The 18,399-nt window shown below is 41.5% G+C and overlaps 1 protein-coding gene across 1 annotated transcript in view; it reads left to right on the top strand.

Moving 5' to 3' along the window:
• The window catches only part of Atp13a5 (ATPase 13A5), a 121,729-nt gene that overhangs the window by 10,657 nt on the left and 92,673 nt on the right, over window positions 1-18,399 (top strand). The window contains exons 2-5 of the mRNA XM_041677977.1: window positions 10,067-10,240; window positions 11,880-12,026; window positions 12,236-12,306; window positions 12,412-12,492. Of these exons, the coding sequence (XP_041533911.1) occupies window positions 10,067-10,240; window positions 11,880-12,026; window positions 12,236-12,306; window positions 12,412-12,492 (473 nt within the window). The remainder of the gene's footprint in view (window positions 1-10,066; window positions 10,241-11,879; window positions 12,027-12,235; window positions 12,307-12,411; window positions 12,493-18,399) is intronic.

Raw genomic sequence — 18,399 nt, 5'->3', positions numbered from 1 at the left:
TTTCTCTCTCTCCCTCCCTTCCTGTCTCTCTCACTCTGTTTCTCTCTGTCTCTGTCTCTCTCTCTCTCTTTCTCTCTCTCTCTCTCCTTCTTTCCTTCCTTTCTTTTTACTTTTTTCTTTTGTCTTTTTTTTTTTTGAGACATAGTCTCACTGTGTACCCCTGACTGGCCTGGAGCTCAGTCTGTAGACCAGTCTGGCCTTGAACTCACAGAGATCCACCTGCCTCTGTCTCCCTGAGTGCTGGGATTGAAGGTGTGCGCTACCACCGCTCAGCTCAAGATTTGTAAAGATGCTCCAATGTGGGTCTCTGTCTCTGTCTCTTTTCATCGCCTGATGAAAGTTAATATTCAGGAGGATGCCTATATGTTTTTCTTTGGGTTCTCCTTCTTATTTAGCTTCTCTAGGATCACTAATTATAGGCTCAATGTCCTTTATTTATGGCTAGAAACCAAATATGAGTGAGTACACTACTGAGAATTCAAGAACAATGGCAATGGGTTTCTGATCCTACTGCACGTACTGGCTTTGGGGGAGCCTAGGCAGTTTGGATGCTCACCTTACTAGACCTGGATGGAGGTGGGCGGTCCTTGGACTTCCCACAGGTCAGGGAACCCTGATTGCTCTTCGAGCTGATGAGGGAGGGGGACCTGATCGGGGGAGGGGGAGGGAAATGGGAGGCGGTGGCGGGGAGGAGGCAGAAATCCTTAATAAATAAATAAATTAAAAAAATAAAACCCTAATAAACCCCCTCAAAAGATTTGTAAAGATGAACAGATATTCATCTTTCTTGTATAAAATGCCAAGAGTTGAGTACTCATGTCTGTAGCAACACTGCTTTTAAACATGTTTACAGCAATTCACACTTCTACTGACTTTAGTTGAATGCTGGTGAACTTTACTAATTTTACCCAGTCTTTGCCACCTGAAGTACTCAATACTTCTAATTTTAGCTGATCTGTCTTCTATTGTGGCATCAGTGTAACTCCAAAGTCCTCCAACATGGTGTGTGAGACCTCTGGCTTGTTTCTCTTTGGTCTGGTCTCGGCTGTACTAGCCTGTGACACATCATTTGGCTTTCGTTCCCAATTCTTTAACAAAGTCCCAAGCTTCCTCTTGAAGGTTGTACAACATTTTCTGGCTTCCTGAAGTTGTCTATTCAAGTCTTTCCCCCATTTTTCAGTTTTATTTCTTTTTTTCCCAGTTTTATCTCTTTTTGATTGATTTGTAGCTATTTTGTGGATTCCAAATACACATTCCCTTTACTATATAGGAAATAAACAATCAAGCCTCCTAAGTGGCTAATCTATCTTCTCCAGAGACCCTTTGAAAAACAGCTGCCTTTAGCATCAATGAAATCAAATATGTTTTTCTTGTTTTAAGAATTACTAGTCTACCTAAAGTTTTCTCAAGTCATCTTTAAGGTGATTTGTTTTCACATTTAAATGCAAGTGGATTTTTGTGTATGACACTTAGATAAAAGGGAATCTCATTTTCCTGAGCATCCTTCCCTTAGCTCCGTCCTGCCCAGACAAGTACCCAAAGCCCCTGACTGCAGTGGTTGCTTCTTTGGAAAGACAGTGATGGTGTTTCAGGTCCTTTCTTCACTCTGTTCTGTCATTCATCGTCCTTTTTTTCTGTATCATGCATTTTAGGAAAACTGAGTTTTCCTAATTACCCGGCTTTGTAGGCAGTTTCCAATTCTGGTGCTGTCAGTCCTACATGCTTCCGTTTTGTTCTGAATTTATTTCTTGACTACCCTAGGTTCTTGATATTTCCCTGGAAGATTTAGAATCATGTAACCAATGACCAGAAAAGCACTTGGTGAGCCTTTAAGTGTGAATGTAGTACCATTTTCCAAAATTCTTGCACCTTCCCATTTATTTAGATCTTACTTTCTCAGCAGTAATATGGAGTTCTCAGTTCAAAGGCTTAGCACATCTTTCTCAGATTTAGTACAATGCAATCCAATTTTTCTTGATATTATTTGTACTTGATTAATTTTCAAATTTATATGAATATATATAAGTCCATATGTGTTATCTATATTTACCTACCATCCTACAACTTTAATGGATTCACTTATTAATAGTTAAAATCACTCAGAAGACAGAGATATGTAGATCTCTATGAGTTTGAGACCAGTCTGGTCTACAGAACAAGTTCCAGGTCAGCTAAGGTTACACAGAGCAACCCTGTCTCAAAAAACAACCCACCAACCAAACAAAAAAAAATAGTTACTCTCTATCTGTCCTTAAACAAATTACTTGTATGGAACTATGTACATCTCTCTTTTTCCCTGCCTCTCATACGAACCTTTTCATTCTTGCCCCTGAATGTTAACACTGAGAACCACACTGGCTTTCAAATCACTGCATTCTTAAGACAAATACTGTTGAGCAATAATGTTACCTTTTCATTATGCCCAAGCATTGGTTATATAACATATTTTACAATAATTTGATACAGTGACAAAAATCATAACTTAAGCTTTCAACATGCTTCAATTGTCTGGCAATTCTGGCCTTGTTATGACAAGTTAGGAACATACACTTTAAACTTTCCTTTTATTTGTTCTTTGTGGATTTCACATCATGCATCTCCATCCCATTCATTCCCCATCCCGTCATATCTGCCCTCTGCCCTTGAAACCTCCTACCCCAAAATAATATAAAATTTAAGAGAAAAAGAAGAAAAAAGGAAAAGGAAAAATCAATCTTGTCATGGAAATGGAAGTTGTGGTGTGACCAGTGAATCACACAGTAAACTTTATTCATATATCTTTACTTGCAAGTGTTCATTGTAAAGAGTCCTTGGTCAGGTTTGAGGCCTCTGGTTTCTTCTACACTATCGATACTGGATCTTCACTGGAACTCTTCTTGGTTATCCTATTGTTACCCTGTGTCGTGGCATTCCTGCAGCTATGGGTTTGCAGGACCAGTCCCTTCACATGCTCCAGCAGATCACAGATGGGGTGGATGTTGGCGTGGACCAACTCATAATCCTGGTTCTGGGCCTGGGTAGTTGCAGGGTTGGTCAGCCTGCCAGCTCTCACTTGTCCTCAACACCAGGGCCATTTCTCCTGCATTGCCCTGTCTAGTTCATCTTGCAGTGATGAACAAGGGGAGGAACCAGTTTTCCTGCTTTTATGCCCTCAGGATTGGTTCTCTCACACCTACACCTTCAGGGTCAGCTCTACCATGTTGCCCCGGCATGGTATAGGGGCCACTCTCCTGAGTGCTGCAGCTGGTGAGGGGCAGGGCCAGCTCTCCCACCTGCCTCAGGCATTGATGGGGGATATTTCTCCCTCACCCATGCTGCTGCGTGACAGATAAGTAATGGGAACAGCTCTCCTATGTTCACAACTTCAGGGTTGGCTCACCCAAGCCCCTGCCAACTAGGTTGGCTTTATTGTATTGCCCAGGTAAGGTTCAGGTCCTGCTGTAGGAACATTCTTATATCCCCCATTTATAAAGGAGTTTATACAAGAGCAGTTTTACTTCAACTTTAAATACCAAAAGGATTCTAAAGACATTTTGGCTTAAAGAATAATTTAATGACTGATTTTATTTTCTTTGTTTAGAGTTGTTGTGTTGCTGTTGAATTTATCATGAAATGTCTTCTCTTCTCTCATATTTCCTTCTTTAAATACCTGTGGAAAAAAATACATTTTGTTTGACATTAATATAGCCATTCAGCTTTTCTTCACTAGCATTTCCATGCTCTGGCCTTTTTCTTGTTTTCCCTCTTAACTTTCCTATTTATATTTAAAGTGTGTCTCTTATAAACAGCATGCAGTGCATTATAGGTTAATTTGATCCAAATATGTCAGTTCATATTATTATATTACGTGATATGCAGTCTGCGAGTTACTTCCAAACAGTCAGTGTCAAGGGCCAAGTATGTGTAATGCAGAAGCATAATAGTATTGGACTATTCATCCAGCTCCTAGCTGGAAAGAGCGCACTCGTAGACACAACTTTCACTCATAGTATTAAGACCATTTACATTTAATGTAATTTCTGATACAGTTGGGTGAAACTTTATGCTACTGCTATGTGGTTCTGTTCATTCTGCATGTCTTCTTTTCATTCAACACTGTATTATAGGGGGTCCTGGGTTTCTACATTGATACAATTCACTCTGTTTTTAATGGCTTCATTATAGAACACTGTTCGGATGTTTCAAAACTCACTGAACCATTGGCTGAATCTTCATTCCCTCAATAGTGTTGCTATTGCAGACAACGCAGCGCTGAGCATCTTGTGCCCGTTACTTCCCATTTTGTGTGTTGTTTCATTAGGGCATTCTTCCAACCGAAGAATTATTGATTAAAAGTAGAAACATCTTTATAATTCTTGATAGAATTGGTATCTTTGCCTTCCCCGAGGAGTTGTTTCCATTGAAGAGGTTATCAGTAGTCTGAGGCTCTACTGGTTTCACTGCGGCCTTGCTAGGCTTTTATTTCCCCTGTTTAATAGAAAATGCTATACAGAAAAACCTAAGTAGGCAACAGAATTGTGATGATGAGTGTCATTGCTGTGTGAAAGTGGACAGAAAATGGGTTTATGAGTGAGCTTCTTCCAGCTATGAGCTGGACTAATATTCGAATATTAATAGGCTTCTGCTTTGCACACCCTTGGCCCTCGACACTGTTTGTAATCACAGAGTGCATATCACAATGTGAGAACTGGCATATTTATGTTATTTGGACCTAATTAACTTATTATACACAGATAAGACCAAGAGTTATAGAAGCAGAATGAGCGCAGAGAGAGGAAGGGATCTTGGAAATGTTCGTAAATTAGGGGAATTGTATGTTTCTAAATGAAATCAGAGCCCCTTGCCAATAGTATCAAACTAGGAATATACTACCCAGCAACCAGCACTTTTCCCCGCACGAAGTGTAGCAGTGAAAGGAGCTTGCCAGTCTCATGCTCACCATGCAGAACATACAAGCAGACACTGCCATGGCTGAGCTCAGCAGCCCCATGCTGCATGTCTTCCTCATTCTGCAAAAACTGCACTGGGATCTCCTAGAGGTGAATGAGTTGCTGGAGGTCATGCAACCCATAATAAGCAGAGCAGTGACTCAAACTTATATCTTGTTTCTTAAACTTGTGACCTTTCTACTCTAAGGATTGCTTTCAACATCCCTTATTAGACTCTTTATTCACCACTGAGTTATTAGAGAAAACTAATAAAAATGTCATATTGAAGATGAATACCTTTCCAAAGAATTAAGCAAAGAGATTTGTTATATTAAGCATTATCTAAACTGTGCAGACATTAGCTAACATTTACAGCTCTGAGATTTGGACATGGGTGTTTAGAATTGTTGAGAAACAAAGACAGAGATTCCCAGGTCAGCTTAAAGCCATGGTATAGCACATAGGCCACACATTTATCTCTGTGGTAGTGAGTTTTCATATCTGTGCCAAAATACCTGAGGTGAACAAGCTGCAGGAGGAAAGACTGATTTTGGCTCATGGTTTCAGAGATGGGAGACTGCTCATTGATTTCCCAGCCACCCATGCCCAAATAATCCCACAGAAACTATATGAATTACAACACTGCTTGGCCAATAACTTGGGTATATTTCTAGCTAGCTCTTACATATTGAATTAACCCATTTCTATTAATTTCTGTATTGCCACAAGGCTGTGGCCTAACGGTAAGTGTTCTGGGCACCTTTCTCCTTTGGCAGCTACATGGTGTCTTCTTGACTCCACCTACTCTCTCTATATATCTCTGTTCGGTTTTTCTGCCTGGCTTTACTCTGATAAGCCATTAGCCCGAACAGCTTTATTCATCAACCAATAAAAGAAACACATATACAGAAGGGCATCCCACATCAGTGGTCCAGGGTTGATTGGTTCCATTGCTTTTAAGTCTGTGACTGTGATAAGGCAGGAACACGGTGAAAAAGTCAGCACGAAGCTGCTCATCTCATGGCATCCAGGAAAGTCAGAAAACTCTCTGTCTCTCTCTGTCTCTGTCTCTGTCTCTGTCTCTGTCTCTCTCTCTCTCTCTCTCTCATATATCATTCAATATCACAACTTCTACTGACCCACTTCCTCCAACTAGGCTCTACTTTCCAATAGCCCTTTTGTCTAAGAACTCACCAATTGATTAATCAATGGATGAAGCTTATATAAACATGACCCAATCATCTCTCAGAAGTGCTCCCGAAAGCAAAGTCATCAACACATGAGCATTCCCTGTAGGGTGACACACCATAACCAAACTGTAATAATCAGCATCCCTCAGGTATTTCAAAGTGCCCTAAAAGTTTGTGTTTTTTTTTAATGTGTGAAACAAGGCTATGTGAACCCTCATTGAAGATGGTAGAAACTAAATTTTAATTTTAGACAACAAAATCTATTTCACCTTAAAACAAATCTCAAATTCACTTAATTTATGACAAATATTAGCTAACCTATTGCTAAAGGTACAAATATCTCAGTTTCTTATTCTAAGAATAAGTAAGAGCCCTAGCATATCTTGCAGACAGCACAACATTGTCAGTAAAAGCTTCATGACTGGCTTGGTGTTTATGGTGTTTCTGTTTTGATAGCATGCATTGTTCCTTCCTTTATCAAAGGTGCGGGAATGTAAGGGTGACAGCATAGAGCCTTCTCCTCTCTCTTTTTTTCTTTCTCTCTTTCTCCCTTTCCTTCCTTCCCCTCCTCCCCCTTTCTCTTTCTCTCTCTCTCTCTTTTTTTGAGATAGGGTTTTTCTGTGTATCTCTGAATGTCCTGGAACTTGCTCTGTAGACCATGCTGGCCTCAGACTCAGAGATCTGCTTGTCTCTGCCTCCCAAGTGTTGGGATAAAAGGCTTGTGTCACCACCACATGGTGACATCTCCATTTTCAATGAGCTGTGTAGCTGTTGCCTTCAGCGATGGGGCCTTGCTGTCAGGTTGTGGAGAGTAACCTATAATTTTGGCAACAGTCCAGGTTACTTACAATGGATTCACATGGGGCCCCTTTAGGCAACAACCCAATTAGACATAATCTAATCCCACCACTGGATGCTTCATTTAGTGGCAGGAGATAGCCAGTTTGGTCTCTGCATTCCCAATAAATATTTGGCTATATCATTTGCATTACCTTCACATATGTATATATTTTATGAAGTTTCTACTGTATTAGGTTTGCATACTACTCCTCAAATGACCCTTAATATTAGCTTTCTCTCCCTGGGTTGCCTCCCACAAATTCCCCTACCCTCTCTCTCCTGCCTCGATTCTCCCATTCCAGCTTCCCACCCATATCTATTATCTATTGTATTTCCCTTTCCTAATGAGATCATCTGTTCCCTCTAGTCCAGTATTTCTAATGCTGTGACACATTAATAAAGTTTTTTTTTGTTGTGGTGACCCCCATGATAAAATTATTTAAATGTTACATCATAACTGTAATTTTGCTACTATTATTAATTGTAATGTAAATATCTGATATACAGGATATCTGATATGTGACCAATGAGAAGAGATTATTCAATCCACGGCAGTCTTGCAACCTACAAATTGAGAGTTGCTGCTCTAGTCCTTTGCTCTGTAACCTATCCCCTGTTGGTCTAATGAATTATAGTTTGATTATCATTGACTTTACAGCTAATATAGTCATATAAGAGAATATATGCCATATTTGTATGAGTCTGGGATACATCACTAAGAATAATTTTTTTTAGTTTAATATATTTGTTTGCAAATTTCACAATGTCAGTTTTTTCTTAATGGTGAGTGATACACTCCATTGTATAAATATATCACATTTTCTTCATCTATTCATTTGTTAAAGGACATCTAGGTTGTTCCTAATTTCTGGCTTTTATGAATAGAGCAGTAATGACCATGGTTGAGCAAGTGTCTCTGTGATAGGATGAAACATCCATTGGGTAAATGCCTCAAACTGGTATAGCTGGATGTTAAGATAGATTGAGTTTATCATTTTCCTGAGGAAGTACTATACTAATTTCCATTGTGGCTGAACAAGTTTACACTTCCACCAGTAATGGCGGAGGGTTCCCCTTGTTCCATATTCTGGTCAGCAAGAGTTATCACTAGTGTTTTTGATCTAAGCCATTCTGACAGGTGTTAGATGAAAGGTGTAAGATCTCAGAGTTTTTTTGATTTGCATTTCCCCGATGATTAAGACTACTGAACATTTCTTTAAGTGTTTCCCAGCCATTTGAGTTTCCTCTATCGAGAATTCTCTGCTTAGATCTGTACCCCATTTTCAATTGGGTTATTTGTTTTCATGATATCTGGTTTCTTGAGTTCTTTATATATTATGGATATTAGCCTTCTACCACGTGTGTAGTTGCTGAAAATCTTTTCCCATTCTGTAGGCTGCTTCTTTGTCTGATGATGGTGTCCTTTGCTTTGCAGAAGCTTTTCAGTGTCATGAGTAACTGACCAATAACCATTTTTTTCTGAAGACCCACTCCACAAGATGGAACCCATTCCCAAACTGTTTGGGCAACCAAGAACTGAGACTAGATAACCCAGGGATAAAACTAAACAATACTTTGTTAAAAAAGAAAAAAATAACTTTAGTCATCAAATGACTCCTAATGATAACTCTGCTACCCTCATAAATCAGTGCCTTGTTTAGCCATCAGAGAAACGGCCTCCTGCAGCAGAGAGGAATAAATAAAGAGATGTACAGCCAGAAATTATGCAGAACCTGAGAGACATTGGAACATTTAGCCCTAAATGGGATGTCTCCATCAAATCCTTTCCCTCAGAGCTCAGGGAACCCTGTGGAATAGGAGGTTGAAAGAGTGTAAGGGGGTGGAGAACACCAAGGAAACAGGACCTTCTAAATCAACATAAGCAAAGCTCATATGAACTCACAGAGACTTCAGGAGAATGCACAGGGCCGACAGGGGTCTGCAGCAGGTCCTCGGAATAAATATTGTGGCTTCCAGTTTAGTGTTTTCAGGGGACTCCTGAGTGTGCAAATGAGTGGGCCTCATTCTTGTGCCATCTCTTGGGGTCTTTTCCCTTTGTAGTTTGCCTTTTACAACTTCAGTGTAAGGTTTTGTTTCATCTTTTTATATTTTATTTTCTTATATTAAAAATGAATGAAGGAAAGAATGAAAACCTATTCACTAGGGCAAGTTAACAACTGAAATATTACTTATTCCTGCTGGGGGATGGAAAATCAGTTTTCTCCAATAGAATGACAAAGGGTCATTTCTCCAACAAAGTGACATCAGCCACTCCAGGACAGGCCTCATGTTCAGGATTAGTTCACCAATGTATAATAGAATCCGAGGGTTTGTGTGTGTGTGTGTGCTTGTGTGCTTTTACTTGGTAACAGGTAGTTTTTTGGGGGGTGGTGATGGTTTTACTTTGTTTCCTTGGTTTTGTTGTTGTATTGGGTTTTTGGTTTTGGGAAAAGAACTTAGAGCTCAGTGGTTAGGGAAGGGGAGAGAATCTGGAAGGACTTGGGGGAGGTGAAGAATATGATCAAAATATATTCATAATTAAATGGTTTCAAATACAAAAAAAACATAATTTTAAAAAGAGTAAGTAAGTGCAATCGATCCTTCAAGAGCCTTTCATGGCTGCAACTAGTCCTTTAATTTACATTTTGCTGGATTAGACACCAGTTCATTTATTCATACTTTCAATCATATTCAGTTATTTTTAAAACCAAATGTGAATACAGATAGAGGTGGATATGTGTGACTCATGTTTGTCGCAATCACTTTCTTTAATATTATCAATTCCCTTAACACCTAGAGGAAATAAATCTGCTTCAAAACTTGAGGCATGTTATAAACACTTGAGGTTCCGCCTATGAATGCAGAGAAGCAGGGAAATCTTCCCTTTTCCTTCCATCTCATGTTTAATTTCACTTGGCAGGGCAGTAGGAGGGCTTATGCATCTCTTTCCTTTTATTATGTCAGCTGCCAGCTGCAGTCAACCTGATTCTACCAATTGGTGCCAGATTTCTCTCAACCAAGAACCCTGCATCGCAAAGCCTGTATTCCTTGAATCAAAATGATGTTTATGTGACTACTGAAACATGGAATGCTCTATTTATTATTCAGGAGGTGTTTGGCTACCATACCCAGAGTCTCCGGAGAGCCCTGTGCCTCGTCACAGCCATCCTGACTCTTGGCGCCCTTCAGCTGATGTTCTACTGGAGGCCTGAGTGGTGGGTGTGGACCAGTTGCATCCCGTGCCCTTTGCAAGAAGCAGACACAGTTTTGCTGAGAACGACAGTGCGTACTTTTCTGTTATCCATTTCAAATGCCATGATCATCACAGAAGGATGGATACTGCCTGTCCACACTTACACACGGATGTTATGAAGTTGGCATTGTAGACTATTGATTCCCAGAGCCTGAGTAGGGATAGAGGAGATAGAGGGGAAATCATTAGTAGGTTCAAGGCTACAGTTGAATAGGGGATACCTGCTAATGTCCTGTAGCATTGCAGGATAATGTGGCTGAGAGCAAAATTTAAAAACAGCGGCTGGAGAGGATTTTGAATGTTCCCAGAAGAAAGAAATGGTAAATTTCTGAAGTAGTAAAGAGGCCAGTTACTCTGGTCTTGTCTAATCATATATACAGTATATAAATGCTTAAAATTCATTACGTACCCCATTGTTGTGGGAGTGTTCCTGAGGAGACATGAATAACTGTCTATTCATTAACAACAGACCAAAAGAATAATTTCTCCCAAGTCCAGTTTAGTGATATTACATCTCTCTCTCTCTCTCTCTCTCTCTCTCTCTCTCTCTCTCTCTCACACACACACACACACACACACACACACACACTACTTAAAGGACTGTGGGTGACCCACAAGTAGCTGCAACACTGAAAAGCCCACCCCTTTCTTAGAGCTCCTTGCTTTATCTGAAAACAACTAGGTAGGTTGGAGAGTCTTCTCTTTCAGCCAATTGTTAGGGCTTCTGCAGCTAGTGGGTGGGGCCTCAGAAATCATGTAAGTTTCAGGAACTTTTTCAGATTTGTGAGTTTTGTTTATTTCCTGAGTTTTAAAGGAGAGAATGTTTCAGTTTAGAGGAAATGGCTACAAAGACTTATAAATACATGCCAATACCTTACCCATAAATACATGCAAGTACCTTCTCTCCATTTAAAAAATTAAATATAACTTTAAAAAAAAGTACTATGCTCATCTTCAACCCTGCATCTGTAGTCTAGCAATGACTAGTCAATATCCCAGAGATCCAGAACAGATCTCATCCGTTCAAACAGTTTACCCAGGCCAGAACAAGAGAAAGAAAGACGATCTCTGCAAGTTTCTTGTTATTTATCTCTTGCCCCGTCCAGGAATGTTAACACTTTCTTCACTTCAGCCTGGGTAAAATCTCTCATATTTTAGGTTGAAGCATGTTGCTCATTGCCAATGGCTGTCATTGTCACAACTGTCAGAGGCTACAGAACGTAGGAATGCTCAATTTTCAACAATGCATGCTTTGGAGTATACTAGGTAATGTAAGCGTGTGGATATCTTTCAAAAGTAGCTGGAGCCTGGCGTGGTGGTGCACACCTGTGGTCCCAGGCTGTGGGAAACTGGGGCAGGCTAACCAAGAGGTTAAGGTCAGTCTAGACATGCAAATCCCAGTCTCAAAAAAAGTAAATAAAATAATAAAAAGAAATATAATCATCTCAGAAAATTTCTAGACATAATACTTCCTTACGAAGTTTTCTCCCCCCATATCCAGTGTTTCTTAAAATCCTGTGTGTAGCAGAAGCCTCTGGAAGGCTCACTGAAACACAGACTGCCGGCTCCACTCCCTGAGTTCCTCAATCCACCAAGTCTAGACTGTGCCTGAGAATCTGCCTTCTGACTGAGGCCTGAGACCGCTCTCTTGTTTGTTGACCTTTTAAGGATGGATTCCGAAGGTACATAAGGAAAAGAGTCTTCCGCCTCCACTTATCCGCACTGAAGTCCTCTAGAAGCAAGAACCCAGAAGAACCTCTGGTGTCGGACCGCCACTCGGTCATAAACGGAGCTGTAATGAAGCCAGAATTACAAGTAAGCGATCCAATGTGTGGGCTGTCCTGGCACATTTGTGGAAACAGACTAGAGTGTGCGCTTGCTGGTTAAAGCTCTGACTATAATATGCTTGGGCTGGACTGATAGCTAGGTGTGCGACCCACAAGGGAACCTGAGGCCGCACCATTCCCCGTTGATCCGCTTTCCTTTGTGAATGACGCCTGACCCTTTCACGTTTGTGGTTGCAGCTACAATGCATCCAAGTGCAGAAAATCAGGTACGTGTGGGATTTCTCGGAGAAGCGCTTTCGGAAAGTTGGGTAAGTATAGCCTTTTCTCACCACCACCTTAGGAAGCAGCCGAAGACCACTGACTCACTGGAGGCTGTAAACTGATGTGTGGTTCCTATCCCAACTATTTCCTAGGTTGTTAGAAGACAGTAACTCCTGCTTCGATATCCACCACACATTTGGATTGGGTCTGACCAGTGAAGAGCAAGAGGTCAGGTAGGCTTAAGGATGCTTACTGAGCCTCACCCTGCTGGCATGAAGTAGCAAATGAACACTCATTGGTGTGCTGCTGGCACAGTGCTTTGCCAGCTTGATGTCATTTGCTGGCATCAGAAAGACATTCTAAATTCTCTTCTTAGGCAAACATATTCAAAAGACACAGAAAGAACAAGCCACTCAAGTAAAATACCGCCCGTCTCCTCAGGCTTGTAGAATAGGCTTTATAATATTCTTGAGTTCTTTTCATAAACATTGGTTTCTTAATCTTCCTGCATTGACTGAGAGCCAAAAAGATGCTATCCGGATCATACTTTGCTGTGAACCAACAGCTGTGGAAATGAACATTTTACTGTTTACTTGGCTGCATCATTCCGCGTTGTCTATGCTGTACCTAGACTAACCCTGGACTCATGACAGGAGTGAAGGGCTCTAACAGGCCTGCCCACGGCAAACATGGGCCTGCAGTCCCTCCCCTCCCTCTCCCTTATAAACCATAGATTGTATCCCCTAAGCTAGTCATCAAGTTCTGTTCCCGCAATTGAACACTTTCTTATGCCAGAGTCATTCCGAAGGCTGATCACCGAGGTCCGGCTATCAAAGTATTGAAGTCCAGCAATCAAATGCCCCCTTTGGTTCACCTAATTAATACACCCAGTCAAAACACACCACCGCTTTCCTAGCCCATTCTAACACAGGCCTCTCCTTTTCCTCTTCTTAAAGATTACACCTGCAAGGTTATTTGCTGCTCTTTTTCTGCCTGAGTCAGAAAGCAGCCACTTTAATTTTTCTTCCCCACTTAACTAAGGATCTCTGTGTAAAAATAGGAGTTTAGACATAGTTTGTGCCATAATCCAGGGTCCAGGAGGGAGCACCCTGCTTTGTGTGGGTCCCTGTATTACTACAAGGACTTCGAAGTTGTCGGGCACAAGACACCCGAAGACCAAGTTCTCAGCATGAAGGAGATTTATTTTCCCCAGAGGGACAAAGGGGGGCGGGGGATAAGAGACAAAGATAGGAGACAGAGAATGAGGGAGAAGGGGAAGGGAATGAGGTGGTGGGTGGGGATGTTTGCCCTAGAGGGACAAAGGACTGCCTCTGGACAGAGAAGAGAAAGATGTGGCACATAGGAAAATCGTAGTTTACCAAGGTAAAGGGGAAACCCCGTGTTAGGATGAGGTGTTTAATTTTAATTAGGCATGTTAATTAGGGTAGTCAAAAGAAGGCTTTTGATTGCTGGACATCAATACTTTGATAGCTGGACCTTGGTGATCAGTCTCAGAAGGAGAAAGTGGCCAAATAAGGGAGGAGACCTTGTTAACCAGCTTTAGGAAGGTACTCTAACAGTTTTACAAGGCAGAGGGAATGGAGGAAGGGCAAAGCCTGCCAGAGCCATGTTTGCTCAGGCCAGCTCACACCCCTTCAAGGAGCTCAACAGATACATGCAGCAGAAACAACTAAATGATGGTGTTTCTTGAGTTATTGTCAGTGTGTCCCTGATATGTCAAGTATTTTGCAAGAGAGGAGTGATCTAAAGAAAAAGACATAGTTATTGATGGGCAGGGAGTGGAATCATGAGGCTGGTGTCTGTATGCTGCCAGAGAGGAGGGGACGCCACTTAATTTACTAACCAGAGGGAAAAGTCCCTGCTTCCCTAGGCTCTCGTTTGAAATATCCGATGCTGGTGAGCTCCAAAGGAAACAGCTGAGCCCTTCTGATAATCTGGAGTTCCTCAAACACTTCCAGGGACACTATTTGCTAGACATCATTGTGATCCACCAGAAACATCAATTGTCAAACTAAGAGGAAACATGTTGGTTGAATCAGGGCTTCTGGGCTGTACTCCCACAGCGCTGAGAGTTCCGTGGGAGCAAGACAGCACAGATGAGACAAAGAACGCTGGAATTTGGGCAAGTTCCGCACACTAGTTCTTCCTTACATTTAGATTTTCATATATCTTATGGGCATATGTGTGGTAACGTAAACCTACTGAGCATGTGTAGCGTTCGGAGACAGGTTTGCAGGAGGTGGTCCTGTCCTACCTTGTGAGTCACAGGAAGCTGGCTCAGGTTCAAAGGCTGGAGGGAGCCTTTACTCACTGAGCCAGCCTGCTTGTTTGCCCACTACCATAATTCTTATACAATTCTAGGAAACATGAAGTGTTGGTTTCAGTTTTTCCTTTGTAGACATACTACGAGAAGCGAAGCAGGTGTCTATAACCCGAACATTATTGCAAAATGTGTTAGAAATGAATGTTCAATACGCTGAGATACAGAGACTTTTCAAAGTCATTAAAATGAAACTTAGTTACTAATACTTAGTACAAGATGTTTAGAGGATTGATCTAGAACATTTAAGAGTTCTTAATGATAGACGCCAACATATTCCGGAAAAGAAACCATTTCCACAAGAAAGATTCCCCATCGGTATAGCTAGCTCACATTTGTCCTTATTTATCAAGTGCCAGGCTTTAATAAATATCATACATAATTAAATTTAAATCTGGTCCACACATAAGGAACTTGACAATCTAATAAGCAAGACAGAGTATAGTATCCCAAATATGAAGAATCGAGAAATAATCTCATAAGCAGAGGCATATTTTATCTTGTAGGCATGCCAGACTGAAGGACAAAAGGAGCGGGTGGATGTGGCACATTTCCCCCTCATTCCTTAGAGTAAGCTGGCGGGGGCGGGGGGCTCTCCAGAGAAATTAAAAGGGACTGATTGATTGTACAGCATGAGAATTCAATAACTGAATCTGAGCTTGCTTGCGTTAAAAACCAAGAGCTCACTGCATGTGACGAGGGAAGGAGGGCAGGCAAAAATCTGACAAAATGACACGTTACAGCATCTAAATGCACACACTTCCCCGTGGGGATCCTAGCGGCCTGGCAAAGAGACGGGATGTAGGATGTTCATCATTCTCACTTTTCGGCAGCAAAAGCTTATCAGGCCACCAGGAGAGTGGATTTTACCCAGCAGACAAATTGCAAAAGGCATCAAAAAGTGTGTAAGTAAATGGTCTGGAGAACTGGCTTGTTCTGGTCCTCACTTTCTCACCAGCTGAACTCAGCTCTGCATCATCGTAGCCATCCTGGACAGGCTCACGGACGGCTACGTGATTCATTTCACAAGAAGGGATGCTATGAAAACACCGCATCTATCTGATCCTCGCTAGGCTTTCTTACTAGAACAGAGTTAGGGTATCTTTTCACCTTCATTGCCCATCCTGCTCCTGCCCCTTTGTTTAGGCTACTGAAAACAGAAAAGCAACCTGGAAGATGGAGGAGGGAAGAAAAGAGAAATCAGAACCACCATGGGATTTTGCTATGGTACTCCTCAGGTCTGGATGGGCACAAAGCTGGAAAGAGAAACAAGTTACTCTTATGCCTTTGAAAGTTGCATTCTGAGAGAATGGTCACACACACTTCAGCCTCCAAAGCATCTTTCTAGGAAGGAGTAAGTGACAGCTGGTCGGAGAATGGAAGAAAAGTCTTACTCATCCCCTAGAAGCTAAAAACATGATCCCAACCCCTAACATTCAACTAGAAGTTAGGAAGTTATCTTAAAAGACTATCTATATTTTATTTAGAATATAACTTGATAAAACCAAGTAAATTGAGGTCAATGGTCTCTTTTCAATAAGTTGGAATTTTCAGGCCCACAGTTTTGTGGGTCTGGGTCTGTTCTGAGTATAAAACTGTCTAGCTCCAGTTCAGAAGCGTGTGGAGACAGCAGTGTGTGTTAGTCCTGATGAGCCTTGTAGGCGGCATGACGGAGATGATGCCTACATTTCACTGTACCTTCACCACAACTTTCTGGTTCTTTCCCTTCTGGGCCTTTCTATATGGAGTGCTCAGGCATTCTCCATGAGCAGAGACTCTTTGGAGCACTTCACTAGCTTGTACTGAGAGCCAAATTCCTTCATGAGCTGTTTCCCCCTGATTTTACGGAAGATTGTAATTTAGGAAATGCAAGAAATAGATAGACAGCAGAGGAGATCGGGATGAAAAGCTAAGCAACTGTTAGTATACGTCATTTACAGACATGGCGTTTCTTTATATCACTGCTTCATTAAGAAACTTGGAGATTTATTCTAGTGAACAATCTCTAATGGCATAGGCAAAGTGTTTTATGATGGGGAATTTCTAGGACCAACCCACTTGTACTATGTAGTTATGCTCAAATGCCAGGCACCAAATGTCATACCCTGGGCATCTTAGACCTCTGTTTCTTTGGAAAGCAGGAATTTTGAGGGAGGGAGTGACGGACCAGCAGACTCCCCCAGGAGCTTTCCCGATTTGCTTTCCTACAGAATTGAGTCATGCTGGACTCTTCTGCTTGGCCTTGACTACTTGGGAAACTGGAGGAATCTCTCCTGCCAGAGATACCCTCGCAGGCCAGCAGGCTATCCAAATGGAAAGAGTGGGCAAAAGCTGAGGGCTTTTGTGAAGGTTGAGAAGGGCACCAGGGATTGAAGCACACTTCTGCTTCATTGCTAAAGACCCCAACTCTAGTCGTCTGGGCTCCAGGGCCTCATACAAATCTTGTTAGCAATTCTTTGAGAGATATATTGATATATTCATTTGGTTTATTCCTCAAAGGAAAATACTCCTAACCATTCACAGTTGGTATTTCAGAACCATACATTTTACAAGATCTGAATATCTCAGAACCGGAGGAAATCCCTTTTGAACCCAGACTCACAAACCCAAACTCACAGGGAGAATGACATCCCCTTCCAGAGTTCTCAGCTGTGGACCTGGTCATATCCACCCTCTGAGAAGGGGCCATCTGCCATCACAGCAGTTTCTCCCCTAATGGATAGTGACGGATGTTAGCAAAACCTACTCAGCTACTATTTGCAAAGGCCACACAGAATGATCTCAGTCTCTTTTCTCTGCCACCTCATCAGACCTTCAGTGGTGGCATATAGCTTTGACCTTTCCCTGTGTGACTTGGCATCAAGCCTAATCTTGTTTCTGGTTGCCTCACCGCTGGTCAACATCCCTGAGAATTCTCTGTGGCTGGCTCTGAGATTGATATGGGTACACAATCTCTAAACATATGAGAATTTCCTTTGGCAAAGGATAGTAGACAAGGCAGAAGAGCAAAGAGCAGACAGGCTGTGATTCCATCACGGTTCCAGATGAGCCCCAAAGCATCAATCATGGGCAAGGCTTGATTTACACTATCCCATCCTTCGTGTTTCCATGACCTAAGCTCCTCCCTCAATGGCAATTTCAGGAACTATATCACCAGACAGGGAGGGACCAGGGGTGTTGAATCCTCAGCTTGCATTCTTAGTTGGACTTCTGTAGTATCAATATGTCCTTAGTTGTCCATCAGGATTAAATTTGGAATCTTGTCAGGGGAGAGAGTACTCCAGACATAAGGCCCCATGATTTTCGCTAACTCCAAACTTTTTGGAAATATATTCTCTGTCTAGCCCCAGATCCTAGAAAAACAGAACCGCAAAAGCTCTCTTTCTGCCTTTAAAAACAGCTGAAGCAATTTGAGGAAGAAACATGTAAATACATGGTTTAATTCAATGAGGTAAGTGATGCTACTGAAAAGGAAAATGTTGTTGAAGGAGAGAAAAAAATTAATTATGTCAGACAGAATCTTATTTCAAAGACAGCTGCCATTTATCTGGGATTTGCCATGTCCTCGATACACTTTTGACAATTGCTTTGCATATTTATCTTACTAAGAGATTGATCAGAATTTTATTAGTCAATTTTATCATATCCATTTCTCAGATGAGGGAACCAAGGTTTTGCCCCACCTCCAATTTGGCTATCTATTAATTTAAGCAGATAATTCATGACTGAGTTGTATGTTGTTAGACTCAACTTTATCCCTGCAGGATCTATTAAGCATCCCTTCCAAAGTTATGTTTCT

The sequence above is a fragment of the Microtus oregoni genome, unplaced genomic scaffold (assembly GCF_018167655.1).
Source record: "Microtus oregoni isolate MIOR12 unplaced genomic scaffold, Mior012 000029F_ref0000214, whole genome shotgun sequence".
NCBI classification, from domain to species: Eukaryota; Metazoa; Chordata; class Mammalia; order Rodentia; family Cricetidae; genus Microtus; species Microtus oregoni.
The sequence above is the reverse complement of the archived record's forward strand: the minus strand, read 5'-3'. Positions and strand labels throughout refer to the sequence as shown.